Here is a 20,575-nt window from a genome sequence, read left to right on the forward strand (position 1 = left end):
ATCAAAACTTGTTCATTATCATAAATAAATAATATTTGTCACATATTTAGAATTCATTTGTTTCTCTCCAGAAAAATATAATTTAGCCTCAAGCCCTTTTTACTAAACATCAAAAATATTCTCCTATAGTTGAGAATAAACTATTTAATAAATAAGGGGAAATATACCAGATCGAAAAGGAAAGAAGAATTAAAATTATAACAGTACTGGTTCGATCTATAAATATACAATTTTAACAACTTGCTCCCTATAAAGAAATCATACGATTTGTCGCGTTTCATACATTCATTTGTTTCTCCCAAGAAGAATATAATTCTGCTTTTTTTGCCAAATACGTCGAGGCCACCCTGTATATTTTGCAGCGTGCCACCGCATTCATCGGCGCAAATTTTCCCCTTGCGGTTCGAGCACCGGTGCCCGACGAGAACCCAGCGATCGCGAACCACGCGAATGCTGCTTCGAAATAACGAACCAGAGGGAAGGAACGCTTGTAAAAATACACGCCGCAACGAAATTTTTGCACGCCACGCCCAGTTTCCATCGAAACCGCGTACGCGGTGGACGGTGGTGTTTGGGAAATTGGTGTGCATCGAGAATTCGGGAAACAGGGTTATCCGAAATAATGTAGAAAGGTTCGGAGAAAAAGTAGGTTCCTTCGAGATGAAGAAAAACCGAGCCACTCGATAGCCGTCGTTCAAAAACTGTGCCGCGTGCCACTCCGAAATTCCGTATTTGTTTTCGTTCGCATACGCGATACACGCGACCTGCTCGACCGTACGGTCGTATTTCCACGACGATGGAACGTTGAAAACCGCGTCGATAAACACGGGTAAAGATAAATACGGCACGAGTCGCGAACGTGCCAATGAAATATCCGTCGGCCAAAAAGGTTAGCATCCGATTTCGCGGATCGACGGCGACGAATGGAAAGGTTAACGACACTTCGGGTAAAATAGAAGTGCTTTCGATATCGATCGCGACCGGCGAAGATTGACGAGGTACGCCGTAACGTAAATCGTTGCCGGTTAGGTCCGAATGTTCGAAATACAGGGAGGCCACCGGTGACGGATGCTAGAGAGTAAGCGATCGGTGGTCGCGAACAAGTGGCCGACACGAAAATAACGCGTGCAACGCGGCCGACTGGTAATGCGCTTTAAGGCAATGCGTGCTAGCGACGGGGACACCATAAGAGGTTATAGAGGCACGACGAATTGAACGGTTTTTCTCGACGATACGAGGGAAAGCGGACAAAAACGGGCAAAAATCGACGAGAACGCGAGAGACACCGTCTAGGCGAACGTTTCCGTGGACGGAAGGAACGAGGAACGAGCGAAACGGAGACGATAAGGGACAGCGAACGGACGGATCGGAGGTTAACCTGTCAGTTGGCGGATCGATGTTCCGAGAGACCGTCGGTTCGTGTTTCACGGGAAAAAAAGACTGGGGGACATTATATAATTTGGAGTACTCACCTCCAAGTGGTAGATGCGTGGCAGCCGAGCACGGTTGCGCGTATCGGCGACCGGGAACCGCCGACTTCACCGAGTTCACCGTCAGCCGCACCAGTATGAACTTCAAAATTTATCACGAAAACATGATCGGAGAACTTTGATAGAACGGGTGAGGAAGGAGCCCACTGCCGAAGCACCAACACTCGATGACGTCATTCCACCAGCGGCAACATGGAGCCCGAAACGCGATAGGACGCAGGCTCGAGAGTCTCAAGTTCGGTTGCGCTCGCTCCGACAGCTGTCCCTCGAGCTAACCTCAAACCTAGCGAGCTTCGCCTCGCTCACTCGTATTCGCTACTGACCGAACACCGTCGACCACCACTGACAACGTCCGACACCCGTCTGCCGACGGTCGGCGGACTACTCGTTTCCTCTTGTTTGCTTCTCTCTGCGGCCCTGCGCGACTCTAATTCGCTCCTTTTTCCACGTGATTTCCGAGGGAACGCTACAGAGGGCAGTCGCGCGCGCGCGCCCCGCGACTGCGATTCCTTCACTGCGGGAATCCCGATATTCGAAATCGAAGCTGCGCGTCGCGATGCCTCCTCCGCTTCGTACAGACGACGTCGTCGAAACCGAGTCGAGCCGACGACCGACGCTCGCACTCGTACCGGCTCGTGTAGCGTCGGTCCGCGTCGCGACGCAAACGTCGTCCACCTAACCTCACTTCCACGTTTAGTGCTCGTACGCTGCCTCCAGGCTCAAAGCAATCGAACGTGTACCGCGAGTTCGATTGTTGCACGTTTTTCGACGAATCGACTCTGGCTCGTATTTCGTCGTCGATTTTCTCCAACTTCCGACGTATCCCGACTCGACCAGTGGATCGCGCGCGACTGGGCTTCCAAACACAGGTACGCATGGCATGCGATACAAATAATAATATCCTCGTTTCACGAAACGTATACTCCAATTCGTCCTCGTGGCTCAGTAATGCTTCAATTGCTAGGTTCCGGTTAAATGTTACTCCTTTGGACTACAAATTTGAAGTCTCGTGACTGGTTCGACTTGCTGTCAATCGATATGCATTTCGAAGATTCCTGCGTTTCTCATTTTTCATTGTACTCCATTTTCGTCTTCTTGTATATACATAACAACGTCCTCTCGTTCGTCTTATGTTAGGTTAGGCCGCAAAACAGCCGTTCGCTGTACGTTGCCCTTTTACCTCTCTTCTTTAAAATGCCATGTTCTGCTTTATAGTACGACGAATAAAGTCGTTGAATAGCATAAGAACAAAAATATTAACTTATTCACATTAGTGTTAGTAATTTACATCAGTGTATTAGCCTCCTATAGTTAGAACAGATTTTTGTTTAATACTGACATGCCTCCCATTGCATCCACTAGCCCGACTAATTAGATAAACAATTTTTTAAATTACAGATCGAATACTCGACGAGTGAAAGAAGAGCCCAAGCTAAAGAAAAGGGATGTATAGGATAACGGAACTGGAAATCCACCCTTCTTTAACTATCACGATAGTGTCGGAATGAAAGTAAGTTTTCTTCTTCGTCCAATCGCCGACGGCGACCTTGCGTTCGGTCCTGCGACCTTAAACGCCGCTTCACGGAACGGTACGCGCTGTTTTTTATTTTTTTTTTTTTTATTTTTCAGTAAACAAGCAGCAATGCCGGCGTCTCCTTACGTGTCACGGGTCAACCAGATCGACGCCGTGCAACTAGACGAGGAGATCTACAAGGTTCTCAGAGATCAAGCGAAGAAAATCACCGAGTATCAACTGGTGGACAGGGCCGATCGATGGCAGCCGGAGATCGACGCGATCGTTAAGTTTTTCGTTTGGTATTTCTCGCTGCGTCACGGAAAATCGACCTTCGGCCAACAACTACTCAATTTGCATTACGAGCATATCAACCGTACAAAGTCCATTCTGTATTTGGTTTTGACCGTCGGCCCGACTTACGTGCGCGATAAACTCGTGGGCGGTGTCGCTAATCAAAGATTGAACGAGCTTTTCGATCGCATCGCGAATTTGTCGAAACTGCTCGAGTTTATCAATCTGTTGATCTTCCTACATCGCGGAACGCAGCCTCGTATCATTGAATATTTGCTCGGGATAGCGAGTCGTTCTACGACTACTCACAAACCTAGAAATATCGGGTACTCGTACATGACCAGAGAACTCCTCTGGCACGGTTTGATGGAGTTATTCACCACTGGATTACCCATGATCAATTTTCACTATTTGAAACATGCGATAAAAAGACTTCTGTCGCGTGGCAATCGAGACAGGCTGCTGAGATCGTTTCCCAGCATGGATGCGAGCACAAAATGTTCGTACTGCAACGATAATCCGATTATGCCAGCGCACGCAGGTTGCGAACATGTCTACTGTTATTATTGCTTAAAGGCTCACTTCACGGCGACGAATCAAATTCAATGTTACGACTGCGGCGCGGAACTTTGCGTCGAAGATATGAAAATGTTCGAAACGTCGCCTGCGTCGCTGAATCCTCGCGATGAGACAATATGAAACGCTCTAAGATCGCGGTGCAGAACCTCTCGGAGATCAAAGGAGGCTTGAGGCTATTTACATTTCGGAAGGTTCTCCCGTATGTTAAAAGAAAAATTATTTTTTGTGGAACAGAGTGCGGATTTTATGGATTCATGGTGTATTATTGTATGAAAATCGTATACGAAACATGTGTAAAGTATATTTCATAAAATATTCTATATACCTTGTGCACATGGTTTTTATGTTTGCGTATGATGGAAATGCATAAAGTCTGCAGTGTAGTAATATTCTTGATGATTTTAAAATTTGATAGTATATTTTGTCACAAGACTAGCAAATCTGGAAAGAAGTTCAATAATACTTGTAACACCAAAAAGAATAATTAGTATTAGTAAACGATGGACTTACTATATAAACGCAACAATTTTATAATTATCCGTTTCGTATAAATTCGAGGTACGGTAAATGGAAAGACAGGGCCAAATGGACATTGTAAATACGTTATGTATAGTTGTATATATATTTTTTTATTACAAAATAGCAATACAAAATTTTCTTTATCCGCTTCGATACAATATTTCTATTTCCTCGACGTTTCCTTCGAAACAAACGGTAATTAGATCGGGGGTATGATAACATTCGTTGCTTTTCGGAATTGGATTACCGTATAAAAATATCATGCTGCGTTATCGTAAAACGATCCTCCATTTTCGTACATCCAACGCGATACGCAACGATACACGTTGCACGTTAATTTATTCGTTGAATTGCCGCTGTGTTGCTCGATGGGCGGGCACGTCTTTCGATTAATCTAGCAAGAGTTATCGTTGATACGGAAAACACATCGGAAAATACGTTTAATTAAACTCGTTTCATCCGCTTTCATGCTTAACCTTTGACTCGTTCGAATTCTATTCGTTGTTGGAATGTTTCTTTCTTTTTCCTCTCTCATCTATTAATACGTAAACGCGTCGTTGGACGAATACTTCGGTTGTTTGCGTTTCGAACGGGCTTTACGAAAAAAAAAAAAAAGAAAAGGAAACACGAATCGTTTTCGTTGATTCTAGAACACGAGCGCAACTAGCTGAAACGGTTAACCTGAGATATAATAATTAACGCTACCGTATCCCGTTATAATACTAAATTTGTTAATCGCGGTAAGATTATTTTCCGACTTCTTACAGGCACTAGTGAAAGCTACGTTGAATCACATTATCGGGTACAACACACCTTACTCTTCCTACGTCGAAAGAAACGCGAGTTCGCATCGGCGAAATAAACACGGGATGAAATACCTAACGTTCCGGAGCAAAACGGGGACATGGCATACGTTTCGTGGAATATCGATTCCGCGGTTCGTCGCTCCGAGACGAATTCCGAGTAACGTCGTCGCCGCGAAGGTGCTTTCAAAAAAAAAAAAAAAAGTAACGAATCGACGACAAAATTGCAGCTTTGCGGCGAAGCGTTTCGTCGGAATACGCGTCGCGGATATGCATCAACTATTGACACTACTTTCGATATTGTATTTTTCTTTTCATATGGAAGCATCCTCCGAAGAGGCATGGTTCTGTTAACTGAACTATCTCGAAGAATAGTAACTTTATAGCCGACCCCTCTCTCGTCTCGTTGCTTGGTATCGTATTTCTGTCTTGTAAAAAGTACACATTATCACGCGAAATGCTACAACCAATGGAATTTTATCGCGACGAATACAGTTTTTCACGGAAAGTGTCCATGCAACGATATAATATCACTGCCCGCCGCGGAGGAAGTCGAAAAGGCAAGGGAGAGAAAGAGAGAGAGACGTGTCAAGAAATTTGCCATTTGCAATCTGTCAGTTTCGTTTCAGCTTGTACACCGTGATGCTCGAGCGCTAGGCATTGAAAAGCTTCATTGTCGCGTCCTCGTATAGCATTTTTTTTTTTTCTTTTCCACTCACTCCATTATAATTTTTTAATTTCCGTAACAGCTACTTTATTCGCTATATCATGCAAAATTAGTATATATATATATGTAAATATATTAGATAGGAACATCGAAGAATAGTGACATTATCTGTCCAGAAAAATTCATGGAATCCCGATCGAACGTGCAAGAATTTCACATAGAGAAAGGCGGATGTGTGAAGAATAATACGCGCGCGAAACGAACGGGGGCTCGCGAGCATCGATTAGGATTCTCGAAATAACGGCGATCGACAATTGCAATTCTAATGCTCTGCGACGTTCCATCGCTATCGCACAAACAAAAACAATAATTCCTCGTTATGAAGGCACAGCTAGTTCGCGAAATTTCTACATATTTAACAGGAAACGAACACGAGGAACAGGAACGATCGGACAGTCTTGTTACATCACACACGTGTAGGAAACACATAGTATTTCTTTTTTTTTTTTTTTATCTCTACTAACACTTCGATCACTTCCGAGCACGATTGATCGTGCTCCACCGCGAAGAATAATTTATGCATAAAAAAACTTCACAAAATGACTTAGTCAAGAACTTTTAGCGATAAAATTGTTCGCTAGGCATTTTCGGTAAAGCTCGGCCGCGAGACGTTCCGATTTCTGTATACCGACCGACAGAACAATTTATATTCCTGACGATACAAAATTCATTGGACGCCTGAATCGCTTTAACGGAATACGTCTGTTTCCCTGAATGTTGTCAGATGCAGCGAACATGTCGCCGGAGCTCGTTGCCTAACGCTTCTATTCCATTTGTGCAAAAAAAAAAAGAAAAAAATAGGTTTAAAACATTAATAATTTATATCGAGCGAGATATCTTACTTCCGTAAAATTTGCTATCTGTGTAAAGTGGACCGCGAACGCGTATGTGCGGTTTATTGTAACGAAAATAGTGTTCCTCGAGTATTTATGCGTAAAAAATCAAGAAAAGGGAAGAGAACTCACGGCGCACCCGAAATGATCGATCGCACGATCGATCGTGGCTGACCGTTTAGCTGCGAAAGACTCGTCGAACGCGGAGAACGTAAATGATGGAATTAAAGTCGAATTAGATATTCGAGGGCACTTCGAGCTTATACACTTGTTCGAGTGTGAAACGTTCGAATCGTATTGTACGCTCAAACGTGTAGCACGAGGAACGAGTGCTCTATCCTGGCTGCACTTGGCTCGATGGGAACACAACGGCATTATCAGAACGTTTGCTATGGCATATGACCCTAATATTTCCATAATTTAAATATTAATGGATTGAAATAGGGTGGTCGGTATCGTACGTCTGGATCAAAGATGAATAAAATTCTATCGACTACAAGATGACAAATAGGGATACCATGTGGCAATCTATTTTCTATATTTATTCGATCCAACAGTTACGTGTCCAATGTGAAATATACTTTAATGTTACATTTCACATTGTAACTACTATCGAATAAATAACGTATGAAAAGATGACTAACTTTTCCTCGTTATTCGGCTACTTTTATCTCGATAGAAATTTAGCTCGTCTCCGATTTATACCTGGTAGGTAAATAATAATTAGCAGTTAAAGAGTCGAGCCAGGCATCGTTTCGCGTACAGTGCTCAAAGTGTCCCCGAACGTTGAAGCTCGCATCGTCCGCCTTTCTGTTCTCTACGTGGGAAATGTTCTTGCAGTCGCTCGGCGTGCGTTCACCGTCTTTCGCTAATGAATAATAAATACTTTGTTACTTTGTAAAACTCGAAAACGCGGCTGCGAGCGGGGCGTTCCGTTGTCTCAAACCGCGGGCACCGTTCGCCCGCCGAATTTCGAGCTTAGTCGAGATTAAATATTTTAACTTTGCTAGGGCGAAAGGCCGTTGAACGCACGGGACATCCCTCGCCCGTCGCTTATCAAGCTCCGAAGCCTCGCTGCTCCGACGAATCGTTAATCTAATTGAACCGTTATCACCGATTTCACATTGTACGCCACATCACGAACTCTTCACCGTTACACAGAAACACACGATACGCAACGCGCGTCGAGCGACGCCCCGGCGACGAACAAGGGCGTCGATCCGCGCGGAGCGTCGCTGGACGCTGGGAAAAGACCATTCTAGCAACGTAAAAAAAAATTAACGAAACGAAAGTAGTAACGAGCTTCTTAACCTAAGGCACCGTTCGAGCAAGTGAATCGAGAACTGTGTGTGGGACAAAAAAAAAGGAAAAAAAAAAGAATTCGGAGACGGTCCTCGATCACAAAAAAAGAATCATCAGGGGGTGTTCGTCCGGTGCCTGGTAAATCGCAAATTAACTTACTAATTATATTCTCGAACCAACGTGTCGAGTCGCCGGGACCTTCCCGCGTGAAATCGATCATCGATTATCAATGTTCTCGTGTCTTGAAATGCGATTGTCCGCGTCCGAGCGCGTTGCTAACGTTTAAGTACCACTGTCCGAAATTCATCGGTGCTGTATCAGTTTCGCATAAATATCGCGGGACCCGCGACATTTCTTCTCGTCCTGTTTTACCACTTGCTGTCCAGATTGCACTTCTCAATCGACGTCGTAGCCGTTGACGTTGTCGCCTTCCGTTCCGCGCCCGGAGCCGCGCTGCCGCAGAATGTACTAGTTCGTTTGTTCATTTCTGGAAGGGCAAACGGTACAATTTCAGTTTTCGAACCTGTGTAAAGGAACGTGCAAAAATGCCAGGAACGAGTAAGCAAGGAGATTACAAAATTCTACCGTGAAATTGGTGAGAAGTGTGCAAGTGAAAATTAAATTGATCTAAACCCTGACGATTGGACTGCGAATGTTTACGCGAATTCACATCTTATTTTCTAAACAGCGTAACGTGTATAGTTTTCCATTGATGCATTATGGACTTCCTTATACAGTCTCCTATATTTTAATTTGTCACAAGTGCACAATCATTCGCAGTAATGGTAAAAAATAGCCTGACCCGAAACGGTGCTCATTAGGCTATCTTTATAACTTCATTTATCATACTAACGAGGAACGTTTATTCTTCGTTAATCAATCATGATTACCGATTGCACAATGAATCAGAATCGTGCATTACATTTTGCTCGAGGCTAGCTTGCAACGATCGGTCAGCTTACGTACCAGCGATTAACAGCATTATTTTGCGCCTCGCGCCCCAAGCGGATATCCCGATCTCGCAGAGATCCTTCTCCGTCAACGTGGGAAACGTAGCCATGTCCACCTCGTGAGACGTGAACAGGCCTGGCGGACAGAAAACAAGCGACATGTATGGCTAAGCTCGAAGCGGAAGCGTGACGTATAAAGCGTGTGTACGGGATGCATAGGCATTGTTTTTATCGTATAACTCACGAATATATTTTTCCAATCCAACGCTGGTCAGCATGCTGGTCAAATCGGTGTACCGGTGAGACAGGATTTTGTTCAGATGCGTGCTCGGCGTGTGTTCCATGTAATTCGAGCTCACGCCGATTTGTCCAACGCGGTCTTTGCCGGATCCAATTCCGAAGTCAATCTCTCCGCTGAACACTGGCGTCGTTGGTTCTTTCCACAAATCAGACGGACGAGAGGTGGTCAGTTCCTGCGATTGAAAACAAAACAGGTACTTTTATTTATTTATTAATTGCAAAGTAAAAAACTGAATTCATAAGGAACGTTGTACGATCTAATAGCAGAATCGGTATGTGAAGGTATAGGTGTCTGCAAAAGGTATCCAAAAAGGAGAGTAATTATGCAGTAATAGCTTCTGGTGTCTCGGTATTTGAAATACGGTATGTGACCATAGTCTGAGTTCGATATATCTATGACACTTATATTATTAACCTGCTTCAAGCATGTCAACGTATCTAATGCCATAAGTTCGCGTCGCAAATTTGAATAGTAGAACAATAACGAACTTGTAGAACCTAATATACATATACAGTCAGTCCTATTAGTATTCGAACCCTCTATGTCTATTGAAGAAATTTGTCTAAATTAAATGATAGACTCGACGATTTCAAATGAATTTTATTATTATATACATGTGTGAAGTTTATGCATGTACATATTTATAATGGCATATTGATTTGGAAACATGAGTCGTATCGTTTAAATTATACAAATTTCTTGAATAGATACAGAGGTTACGAATAATTATGGGACTGAGTGACATTTGTCGAGGAAACCCAATCTCTCTGTTAGCCCTTACCTTGCTCAAGTCTCCCGTGCTTATAGGAGGAATGGACTGACTGAATCCGTAGCCAGACCATGTGGATGTGGGAACGCGATACTCGTTGGAGTTCGGTTTCGCCTGCATCGCTTTCACGCTCAAGATTTTCTTCTGATCGTAGTCGAAAGGCGCGAGATTCTGTTGCACAGCCATTTCCAAAGTTTTCTTCTCGCAGCCGGGTGCTCGTCGATCGGTCACCGAGAGATCCGATAGAACACCGGATAAATCTGTTCGACAGAAAAGATTAGCCTCGTCGCGACCAGGAGCAAATTGAAGCAGATGCTTTAGGGACCTTTGCCAATTGGAGGACCTTCAGGGATTAGGTTGAGGGAGTTCCATAAATTAGGCACAAGCATTAAACGCTACAATGTTCAACGAAATATACAATTCTTCGTTCCTTATCGTTGGAACAGTAACAAAGTGTACGTAGATCGACAATAGCACAAGAAGGATTAAATAGACTTATTCTCAAGGCAATTGAAAACGACACTCATGGATTTTTCTTTCCCAAAGGAAAAAATAAAAATTATTGAAGGCCTCGCAGCGCCTTAATCCAGTACCGAATCGCAATATCAGCTCGGAAATAATTATGCTCACCTAAATTAGGACTAGTCTCGGTAGGATTGACCGGCGATACGTTTCGAGGGCTGACCGCGGGACTAGATAGAGAACTGGAGACGCTGCTCAACGACGAATAAGCTGTCGAAAGAAAAGAAAATTATCATAGACTCGATCAAGACCAAAGGTAATCTTTCGACCATGAAACTTACCACTGCATTCCTTGCTATCCGGCAAGTTGCCGTTCAGTCCGTGAATACTGTGAAAGCCAGCAACGCGTGGTACGTTGGAGTGGAGTTGCCCAATGCCGGGAAATGCATGGTTCTGTAATCCATGGGCGTGAGATGGCATCGCTTTGTTGTGCATCACGTGCTGCGTCGTCAGTAGATGGTTGAGGTGCGGATACGGGTAAGTGTGGTGAAGCTGTAGCGGCGAAAACATGGACGGTATCGACGGTAAGCCCCAATGAGGCGACAAGCCCATCGGATTTGGCGAGTGAGACATCGGCGACACGCAGTACGGAGGATTCTGCGTGTTCACCGTTAGCATATTCGACAGGTTCTCCGACAGACTGCCGACCAGATTGTTGGAACCTAAACATCGCAATTGTTAGCACGTTGAATCTCAGACTGATTCACATGGAATTGTCTACAGGGTTAAAGTTTTCTCTTCAGACCGTTGTAAACTAGAGCTCTATTCGGACTTATTTTCATTAATACTTCAAATTAATTGCTGAAATTTCTTAGTGAAAAAGCTCTGTCACCCACACGTGAGTGTTCGTGGCGTTCAACGTGTTAACTCTTTGCAATTAGTTGGGCTAAAAACTATCCTACCTTTTGCTTAACTTTTATTTAAAGTTTCTCATTCGTACAATAAGTGAAATTAGAAATGGGAACAAGTCAAAACGCGTTAGCAAGTTGTCGACACTGTGCTGCCTGAATTTTATTTGTCTTTCATAATCGCGTACCTCAAAGAGTTAATCCGTCGAATCGAATGAAATTTCGAACGGGCCGACGTTCATACGCGCTAACAGACTTCTACCAAAATACGCGCGATGAAAAGTCGATAGCATCCTCGAATCATAAGTAAATTTAGAACGCAACGATACTCACCAGCCCCGTTGGTGGTTCGTCCCTGAAATATATTGCCAGCGTTCGGGACATGGTAAGTCACCGGGATCTCTGCATGTATCCTGGGCTCATCCAAGCCCAACAGCTGTTTCCTCGCTTCGTAAATGTTACCAGCGTTCCGCTCGATCCCCTTGATGATAACGGAAAGCGTGCTCTGTTTGGGTTTGTGCCTCACGTTTATGAACACGTCCAGCGACTGCATCAACTGGGAAATGTTCTCCGTGTCGACGGACGACATGGTGTCCTCGGGAAGGTCAAACATCAGAACCAACGGCAGGGAGCCCTAAGTTAAAGCGCGTGTGTTTTTATCCGGGATATTTTATTTGGGGGTAGGATTATTTTAGATCGCCTCGGAATATCGTGGAACGCGGAGAGTCCAAGTTTTGTTGGAATTTTCTGATATTTATAAAACGCATAAACGACTTGGAAGCTTCCACTCCGTCGAAGCGAGATGTTAAAAGTCGAGAAAAACGTTACAGCCAGCGGATGAGAAAAACAACACGAGAAGATAAGGAGGTCTTCCGATACGCGATAAGGAAACCGAATCACGCGGGCAAACATGACCTACCACTAACTGTTGTCGGGCCATGTAAACGTTATGGATGCCACCTGTGATTGTGATGTTGCTCTTTTTCAGGCTGGGAATGTTTGGGTCGCCCGCGTCGGGGAACATGATTTGCGTGGCAGTGCACTGCATGATCATCTTCAAGTTGCTGCTCTGCTTACCAAGCACGATACTGTGATGTTGCGGCGAGATCTCCATCGACATTTGTACTTGTATTTGACTCTGCGGAATTGAGTTGCTTTACTCGTGCCATTACCGATTTTTTGTTGACGTGGTACAGTAGACTCCATTCGAGCCGTTCATTGCGCAAATCGATTAACTCCGCCTTTTGAGAAATCTTAGATTTAAGTGTCGAAGCACTTGGTATAGTCGTAACTTTTTATATTTAGAATAACTTTTCTGAATAAAAAAGATTAACACCATTAAACGACAAAATTTTTTGTCCAAATAATAAATATATTGATATTTTGTTAAATTTAATTTGGAAAATCAGGCTTCTAGAGGGTAATCGAGTTGTGCAATGAACGGTTCATTTATTGGAATAAATTTAATGAACTGCTTTCAAACTAAGCCGTCGCTTCCATTATTTGTTACGAATAAAGTTCGACTGTCAAATCGTGAACTGATTATAGAGGCAGACTAATTTTTTAACACAAGAATCAAGCCTGTAAGTGGCCTGATAGGATCTGTTCTGGATCGTACTTACAGCTAAGTTTTGGCACATGTAGTGGATCAGTAGCAAGGTCGCTTCCTTCACTTGCGACACCTCCCATTCGCAGCCCTTCACTACAACCAGGGTAGCGTGCAGCTTGGGCCTCGTGCGAAACATCACCTGTACGTTGTACTTTTCTTGAATTTTCACCACGTAGGGCGAAGTGGAGTCCGGCATGGCCTGCGACGCGCCCATGATCGGCAACTCGAACGAGAAGATCAGAGGCGTCAGGTTCTGCAAAAATGGTTGGGAATTGGTACCAAATCCTCTACAGTAGCAAGATTCGTTAACCTTTAACCCTTTCAGACCTGGCGTCCATAATTGAGGACACAAAATTTAAAAATGATCGGCGCTATCGTTTAGAGCGATTGTTCTCATTTGCGTACACGAAGACCAGTTTTTCTCAAAAACTACGCTATTAGGATTTTTTTTTTCTACATACTAATTTTAGTCAGATTTTACTTTAGTTAAGGAAGTAAAGCTACTCCAGTAGATCTCCACTGGAATTTTACGACACGTGTGCTCTTGCTCGTTATAAGTTGATTTGTCGATTCAACTGATACACTATTTACGACCGGGACAACTACTTTAAGGGCTGAAGGAGGCTGCGACAGGGATCGCGTTCGATGACGATCCGGCTTACCCTGACTCGAGCACGGGCTCGTTCGACACCCTCCACTTCGCCAGCAATGGAGACTTGATTGCTCTTCTCTTGGTGATTGCTACGGTTACTGTCCGGGAAATGAATGTGACAGCCGGTTTCCTCCATCACTCGTTTAATCGTCAGACCACCCTTTCCAATAATGTGCGAATGGTCGGTGTAACTAACGTCCAGTTTCATAGTTACTCGGTTGATCTGCTGCAATCGAAATTCAAACGTTTCTCGATACTCTCGTTCGTCGTTATCGGCGATACAGCGTAAATAAAATTCGACGATGGTTCCGCCGTGAGCGCAGGGAACGATGAGAGGAAATCAATTTTTGATAAACAGCGACGAGCGAAAATAAATGGAACGTCAAATATTACGGACTAACGAGCGATACCCCGGACACGATAAGAATAATAATAATAAGTATAACTCTACGGACAAAATGTCAGAACAATTACGCGTAGCATCGGTTGCTTTACAAAATATTCAACATCTTTCTAGATAGTGTTTCGTTTTCTCGCGTGCTTAGGTTGCACTATTTTTAACGTCGGGGTGTTTGTAATACTTGGAGAGTAATTCTATGATATATCTAGAAGAATTCTGACGCAATCGTCTCTGTTAATTATACTTACTCGTATGCGTATCCTTATATTTAATTTCTACGTTTCTTCTCGTACCTACATTTCGAAAACGTTAACAAATACGTTAATTTTAATCGACGAAGTAACAGATTTTTATCTATCCAAAGGCGAGGATATAATTTACTTCCCGATTCCGTGCGCGTCTAATCAACGAGTATTAAGCAAAAGATGAATACCTTACTTTTTAACGAGATCATTATTCTGCAACTATATTAAGATCACATTTCCTACATCCTGGCCCCGTATAAATTCGTTTGCGAGTGCGTATACAAGCCTACCACTCGAACGACAGCAATGTGCGCGATTTCAAACGTCGAACCGCCTAGCTATCGTTATGTAAAAGCCGTCCTATAGCTGGCCAGGCCCCGTAACACGGTAACGGTGTCGAGAGTGCAACGCGCTCGCTGTTTTACAGCGTCTCCGAGCCAGAACCAATAAGACCTGCCACTCGGAGGAAAGTGAACGCGTACAGCTTTCGATCCTGCCACGGGTTTTGTGCGATCAGGTGAGCAGCTCCAGCGACAGTTAGCAACATAGTTGCTGCAAATTGTGACGAGTCTCACTAGGAACAGTTATATGCAACTGCGTTTCTTATCGAACCACTCGTTAAACGTCATCGTGAACCGGTAGCTGTAACCAATGATTGCGAATCGACTGACTAGTGACGTATTCAGAGATGAGTAATATTTTATTCATGTACGTAGAGTACTACAGTGATTTTGTTTTCATTTGACTCTATAGCCTAGGAGTTTTATTTTATTGGTGGATGCAGGCCTCGATTCTGAATTTGAATTTCGTCATGAAAATTATTTATTGTTAAATCTTTCTTCTTGTGATTTTATCTTACGTTTGTTCTAACTGTTACTGTAATTATAGTTCATAGATCATATTGTTTAGCAGTGTCCCTTCTTCGATAATCAAAGGGACAAAAATGGTTCAGCAATTCTTTAAAATTAAATTGCATCTATTTTTGAAAATCTTCAGTCTCGTATACGTATCTAGTAAATCTAGCTCTATACACTGTTAATTTAAGTTAAACCCGTACAGATTTCCTTGTTCGCAAAGTGAATGGATCTCCCGCGAGATTTGAAGGCTCCGATAAAAAAATAACTATCATCAAAGATCGTGTTTGCCTCCTTTTCGACCGATTTCTAGTGACCGATTTCCCTTGCTGAATTTCTGGACGCGCCACTGTATTTAGCGATGGAAGGCTACGCTGCGCTGGAGATAACGGTACGCAGCAAGGAAACAAGCCAACGATTCGGGCCGGATCGGTAAACGCGCTGGCGAGCTCGTCGCGACGCAGGACGTCTCGCTTTCTCGGCTGGGAATTCGCGAGACAACGTCCGCGTATAAATAGAATGGCTTCTTCCTACGTGGTTGTCGGCCCCTTTCCTTCGCCGATCCTCGAGACCCGGAGTGCGCCGCTTATGCGACCAGCAATTAAAAAGAAAATCGCTGGATCCTATTAGAAAACAACGACCCACGCCTGCCGAACATGCCTGCGGAATCGAGCGAAAGTTTCGCGATCCACGATCAAAGGATTCGAGTAGCTACCAGCGATATTTCTGGTAGAACCGTGCGTTGACCCGTAACCGTTTGCTGCTTGGTGTCTACCGTAAAACGACTAATGGAAGGAAAGATTCTCGTTTAAGGGATGTCGTCACCTTCGAGATCTCGCGGATAGTTCGAATCGTTCAATTTCCATGGCGTTATTCATCGTGATTCGTCGCTAACGAAATATTTGTACCGCCTTTGAAACGTTGTGTATTTAAAACCTTGAACTCTCTAATCTCTAGTTTCGACAACGAAATACATCTCGTAGGATTCTCCATCTATCTCGGGGCCGATCGCGTACCAGGGATGTTTTGAAAATATCCATCGCTGGTTGGACGATAAGAGCGATATGCACATGCGAATCTTATCTCGACCTCACTTAGCTGTTTCTCTTCAGCAGTTGGTCTTGCTAACTGTTTTCAACAACCCGTAAAGCACAAATAACACGTAAACCACACTCTACGTTGACAGAAGGAACGAGACGTTAAAATTATGCTCGCGAGTCGTAAAGTTGTTTTCCTCGAGAAAACAGCGACATCAGATGATTCGTGACATTCAGATAATTCTGTCCTTCGCGATATATGCGAATGTAACGTTCCAGGTTGTCAGAGGAAATAAGCGTCGTTGTGTGACAGTATCCGTTTTCGTTTCGACTGTGATTTCGATTGTCCAGATAAAATGCTTCCCAACGTTGGAAATTTACCTCGTGCGATTGGCACTAATAAAATTAATGCGTCGTATTGAAAAATCAATATCGCGATATCAATTACACCTACACATTGTTATTAAAGTCTTGTTGCGCGCAATCCGCGAGTTCCTATTATCGTTTGGACGGATTATTTGCGATAAGAGCCGGAGAAATGTTTGTACGTTTCACGGAGCGATCAATCTGTCATGCTGAAAGTCAGAAGCCGATCGGCGAGGTCGTTTCTAATCTCGCGACTGACGTAATATTTCGGTAAAAACCAGCAACGCGTAACAAAGATGGTCAAAATTGTATTCGAACAGCAGATAACGTGTGTATTACCTTTGCGAAGTCTGTTCCAAGTATTAACAGTGCACGATTTCAATTACTAGACAAACCCATCCGAAAATTTTCCATTCATTAATTTCACTTTTATTTTCGAAGAGTTAAATGTTCAGTTCCTCGCGACATATTCGATACCATACTTTAAACTTTAACTCTTATTCAACGAGTAACGGATAAGCAGCTGTTTATCTGTTACTCGTTATTGGACACTTCTGCTCCGATAAGAATTTCGTCCATCTCTGTCAGCGGTGCACGCTGTATCTTCTCGAGTTCAAGATTTTTCTCGAAAACAATCGAGTAAAAGGTAATTGCAGCCGTCCAACTACAATTCGTAATTGCGATTGCGCCGACGTGATTAACGATTACAAAACGTAATCTTACAATCACGGTAATTGATTGCGTAATCGATACTAATTGAAATTGATTACCCAATTCTCCGAGTCGAAACCATCGTGAATCGCGAACGAGATAGAACGGGAAAGACGTTGCTCGCTTACCCTCGTGTCCAAAATTTCCATTATCTTCTCCTTAGCGGCTCGCACGTCATCGGGTCGACCCGCGACCTTTATATGCGGATCTGTAAAAGAACGGCGAAACAAATTATGCAACAGCATGGCAATACGTTGTTATTATTACGAGCAACTATCGACGGGGCACGAGAACCAACGAACGCTCACGGACGAGACGAAAGGCGACTAGGAGACTGCTTTTAGTATTCTCCGCGTATAGAGCTCTTCGGCCGTCTTTTCTTCCTGGATATGAAACGCTCCAAAGTCGAGGACGGTGACGTGTCGTCGCGGAAACCCAACCATTGGCGATCGAGAAATCGATCCAGGATCGTGCGAAACGATCGCCACCGTTTTCAAACGAAACGCGATAGGCGCTTCGATTTCGACGAATCGTAGTAAAAAAATACCTTGCAAAGTATTCGATAGGACACTAGCAATCATGAGATAAACTTTTGAATATGTTATAACATTTTACGTAGTTTCATTCAAATTTTTATTTTCATTTTTAAATGCAGCATTATTCAAGAGTTGAGTAAGAAAGATTCTAAATTCTAACAAGGGACGATTGGTAAGTTTTCAAGTAGAAGCACGAATCCTAATATTCTCCATTCTCGAATGAGAAGCTCTATTTTTTTTTAATCTCGCCGAACCTTAATTACGCTCGTCGCGCAACGAACCAATTACTATTTGGTGAATTCTCAAGGTTCGTGTATTAAAAATGTTTCGAGTAATGTTTATTTCGTTCTTTAAATAGGATATTCAAATTCGCTTTAAAAAGATCGAATCGATTAACATCATTCAAGTCAGATTTCAATTAAAAATTTCACATTTGTATCGTAAAAAACTACATCGCAAACGAACGGAAACGTATGAAACTTTCGTTTTCCAGTAACTCGGGTGGCTGTATAAAAAAAAAACAAAAACGAGCTCCGCAATTAAACAAATTAACTCGTAAATATTCATCGCTGCGACAGTTCAAGGCAGACTATAATTATCTTAATACACATGAACTGAAAAAATAGAGTATCGAGTATTTTCCAAGATGTAGTTAGAAATGAAATCGATGGATCGGTTTATTAGACGTGCTACGAATAAATTGTAGTTCCGAATCACGGCGAATGGTATTGTTCTGTAAAAAGGGAAACGAAAGCTCGAGGAAGGCGAGCGGAAAACTGGGCAGGCGATACTGTTTGCGTTGAAAAAAGCAGGAAGTCATACGACGTGGAAAGGATGTCGTAATCGACCTCGCTGAGGGAAAGCCACGGAAACTCGTCGTTGCTCGTCAAAACCAATACCATTCTTAACCGCGTAAACAATTTTGTCGGATCGGTGCCCACTTCCGCGAACGAGCCACGCCTGTCGTTTCTGCGAAACAGAGATGGACAGAAGTCTTATCACGTTAAAACCATCGAGGAACGAAAGACCAGACGCAACCGGAGATAAATACAAATTTTATTGGAATTACAGATGACGAATAAGAACACATCCTGATTTATCAGCGGCTCGTAATCGAGTAACCCCTTATAGAAATCATTTTTGTTTCGATCAACGTGAAATGTACTTTCATTCTGTAATCTGAATTCTGATTCTTTAATTAATAAATGGCAGATGTAAAATAAGGCAGCCTTTATTCACGTTTTTTATATAGAAAAGATTTTTACCCATCTCTGCCTTCACAGTGCAAGGAGTTTTCGCAAAGATCGATACTCGCAGATCCGCCTAAAAATACCTCCGACTGCGAAGAAGAAGAAGAGCGCCGGTTGGTAAAAGGAGAAAAGTCCTTCTGAATCGAAACGGTGACCCAGAAATAGATTTTCGACCTTCGTGAATCTCTGTTTGCGACATGTAATTGCTTGCGCGAGATAAGCACGTCGATCGCGATCGATGATCGACTAACTAGGTCAGCCCCTAACGATTTTAGGTATCTACTTATCATTAAAAATACGATTGTATTAATCGACGTGTTCGATCATCTAGAAGTGAATCGAACGTACATCGTTTTACAAAAATAAATTCGCAGGAGGTAACTGTGAATTTCGAACGAAACGAAATTTATTGCCTGTAGATTTATTGATAGTTTATTTAATCTATCTCTGTAGCTATTCCGATAAACGTTGTTTATCCTTCATTCATCGTTCGAGATCTATATCTAGATAAGGCTGTTATCTTATCTCCGCGTTATCGATCATCGTTGTACAGCTGAAGTGCGAATTCTGTGGGCTTCGTTTCCCGAATTCCTTTTCCAGACCGTTCTTCCCCCGCGAAAACCGAGTTCGCATTCGTTTGGACAGTTAACGGTCCCCGTTTTCGAAACGAAAGGGAAACGAAACGAAACGTTGTTCCGAATGATATACTATGTATTTCCCGTTGCTCGAATTATTTCGACGCCCAACGTATCTCGTTCCCTATGCAAGCGCCGATAAAGCCTGTCACGCGTATCGCGAACCGACTTTCGTAACGCTACAATTTCGCCAAGCCTTCCTTCGGCCACCGGCCAAAGCGCCATCGTTCGAAATCGGATTCGATGCGATTCGATTCACCTCATCACGCTGAACAATCGAAAAAAAGGGCCTACGTTACGGCTCGATACGTCAATTTATTCGCGCGACGATACCGAACGCAACTGCTACTACAAGGTGATTCATAAATGCATGACTTCAGCATATATTACAAAAGTGGACTATACCTTTTCTGCACGATGTCAATCGAAAATAATGCGCTTCGATTCATTGCTTAATTAATCGATGGTTTGAGTCGGGTCTTGAAAATGTATCGATACTAACGCTATCAACTCGATTGTATTTTTAATTTCTTGCAATTTTTCAGATTACTCGGTTATTACCAATACCTTAATTTTTAGTATAAGAGTATAACTAATCCGTTACAAATTTGTTCGCGAACTATCCATTTGCATTGCTATATTTTGTATTATATTCGAGTTCGCATATGTATTTCCGAAGAGGGTCACGCAACCGCGCCACCGAACCATCGATTAATTGAATAATTAATCAGTCATGCTACTTTTGCACGACATCATCGCCATTCTCTCGTCAACGCGGAAACGTCTCGACGCTTTCAACAAAGCGAGTCGACTCTGAGTCGCGGGCACGG

General features: G+C 43.2%; 3 protein-coding genes across 10 annotated transcripts in view; 1 reads left to right on the top strand and 2 right to left on the bottom strand.

The window, feature by feature from the left end:
- Window positions 1-1,889, bottom strand: part of LOC128892114 (stress-activated protein kinase JNK) — a 123,564-nt gene extending 121,675 nt beyond the window's left edge. For all 3 annotated transcript variants that reach the window (XM_054152243.1, XM_054152242.1, XM_054152240.1), the window contains exon 1: window positions 1,473-1,889. The gene's annotated coding sequence lies outside the window, so the exon portion shown is untranslated. The remainder of the gene's footprint in view (window positions 1-1,472) is intronic.
- Window positions 1,890-2,069: 180 nt separating this feature from the next.
- Window positions 2,070-5,015, top strand: LOC128892125 (peroxisome biogenesis factor 2). Its single transcript, XM_054152265.1, has 3 exons — window positions 2,070-2,359; window positions 2,889-3,000; window positions 3,120-5,015. Exon 3 carries the CDS (start codon window positions 3,133-3,135, stop codon window positions 3,994-3,996), a length of 864 nt encoding a protein of 287 aa, XP_054008240.1. The 5' UTR covers window positions 2,070-2,359; window positions 2,889-3,000; window positions 3,120-3,132; the 3' UTR covers window positions 3,997-5,015.
- Window positions 5,016-8,146: 3,131 nt separating this feature from the next.
- The window catches only part of LOC128892096 (protein bicaudal C), a 28,937-nt gene continuing 16,508 nt past the window's right edge, over window positions 8,147-20,575 (bottom strand). For 4 of the 6 annotated variants that reach the window (XM_054152203.1, XM_054152202.1, XM_054152207.1 and 1 more), the window contains 11 exons: window positions 17,453-17,532; window positions 13,722-13,937; window positions 13,073-13,312; window positions 12,370-12,588; window positions 11,784-12,084; window positions 10,884-11,264; window positions 10,711-10,812; window positions 10,093-10,340; window positions 9,255-9,483; window positions 9,027-9,146; window positions 8,147-8,547 (listed from right to left, as the gene is read on the bottom strand). In XM_054152203.1, coding sequence (XP_054008178.1) covers window positions 8,429-8,547; window positions 9,027-9,146; window positions 9,255-9,483; window positions 10,093-10,340; window positions 10,711-10,812; window positions 10,884-11,264; window positions 11,784-12,084; window positions 12,370-12,588; window positions 13,073-13,312; window positions 13,722-13,937; window positions 17,453-17,532 — 2,255 coding nt within the window. In that variant the 3' untranslated portion in view covers window positions 8,147-8,428. The remainder of the gene's footprint in view (window positions 8,548-9,026; window positions 9,147-9,254; window positions 9,484-10,092; window positions 10,341-10,710; window positions 10,813-10,883; window positions 11,265-11,783; window positions 12,085-12,369; window positions 12,589-13,072; window positions 13,313-13,721; window positions 13,938-17,452; window positions 17,533-20,575) is intronic. The other 2 variants (XM_054152204.1, XM_054152205.1) reach the window with 2 other exon arrangements.

This window comes from Hylaeus anthracinus, unplaced genomic scaffold, assembly GCF_026225885.1.
Source record: "Hylaeus anthracinus isolate JK02 unplaced genomic scaffold, UHH_iyHylAnth1.0_haploid 12002, whole genome shotgun sequence".
In the NCBI taxonomy this organism is placed as follows: domain Eukaryota; kingdom Metazoa; phylum Arthropoda; class Insecta; order Hymenoptera; family Colletidae; genus Hylaeus; species Hylaeus anthracinus.

What these genes read in the sequence shown, in the direction of transcription:
- LOC128892125 (XM_054152265.1), top strand. Translation starts at nt 3,133, where the DNA reads ATGCCGGCGTCTCCTTACGTGTCACGGGTCAACCAGATCGACGCCGTG.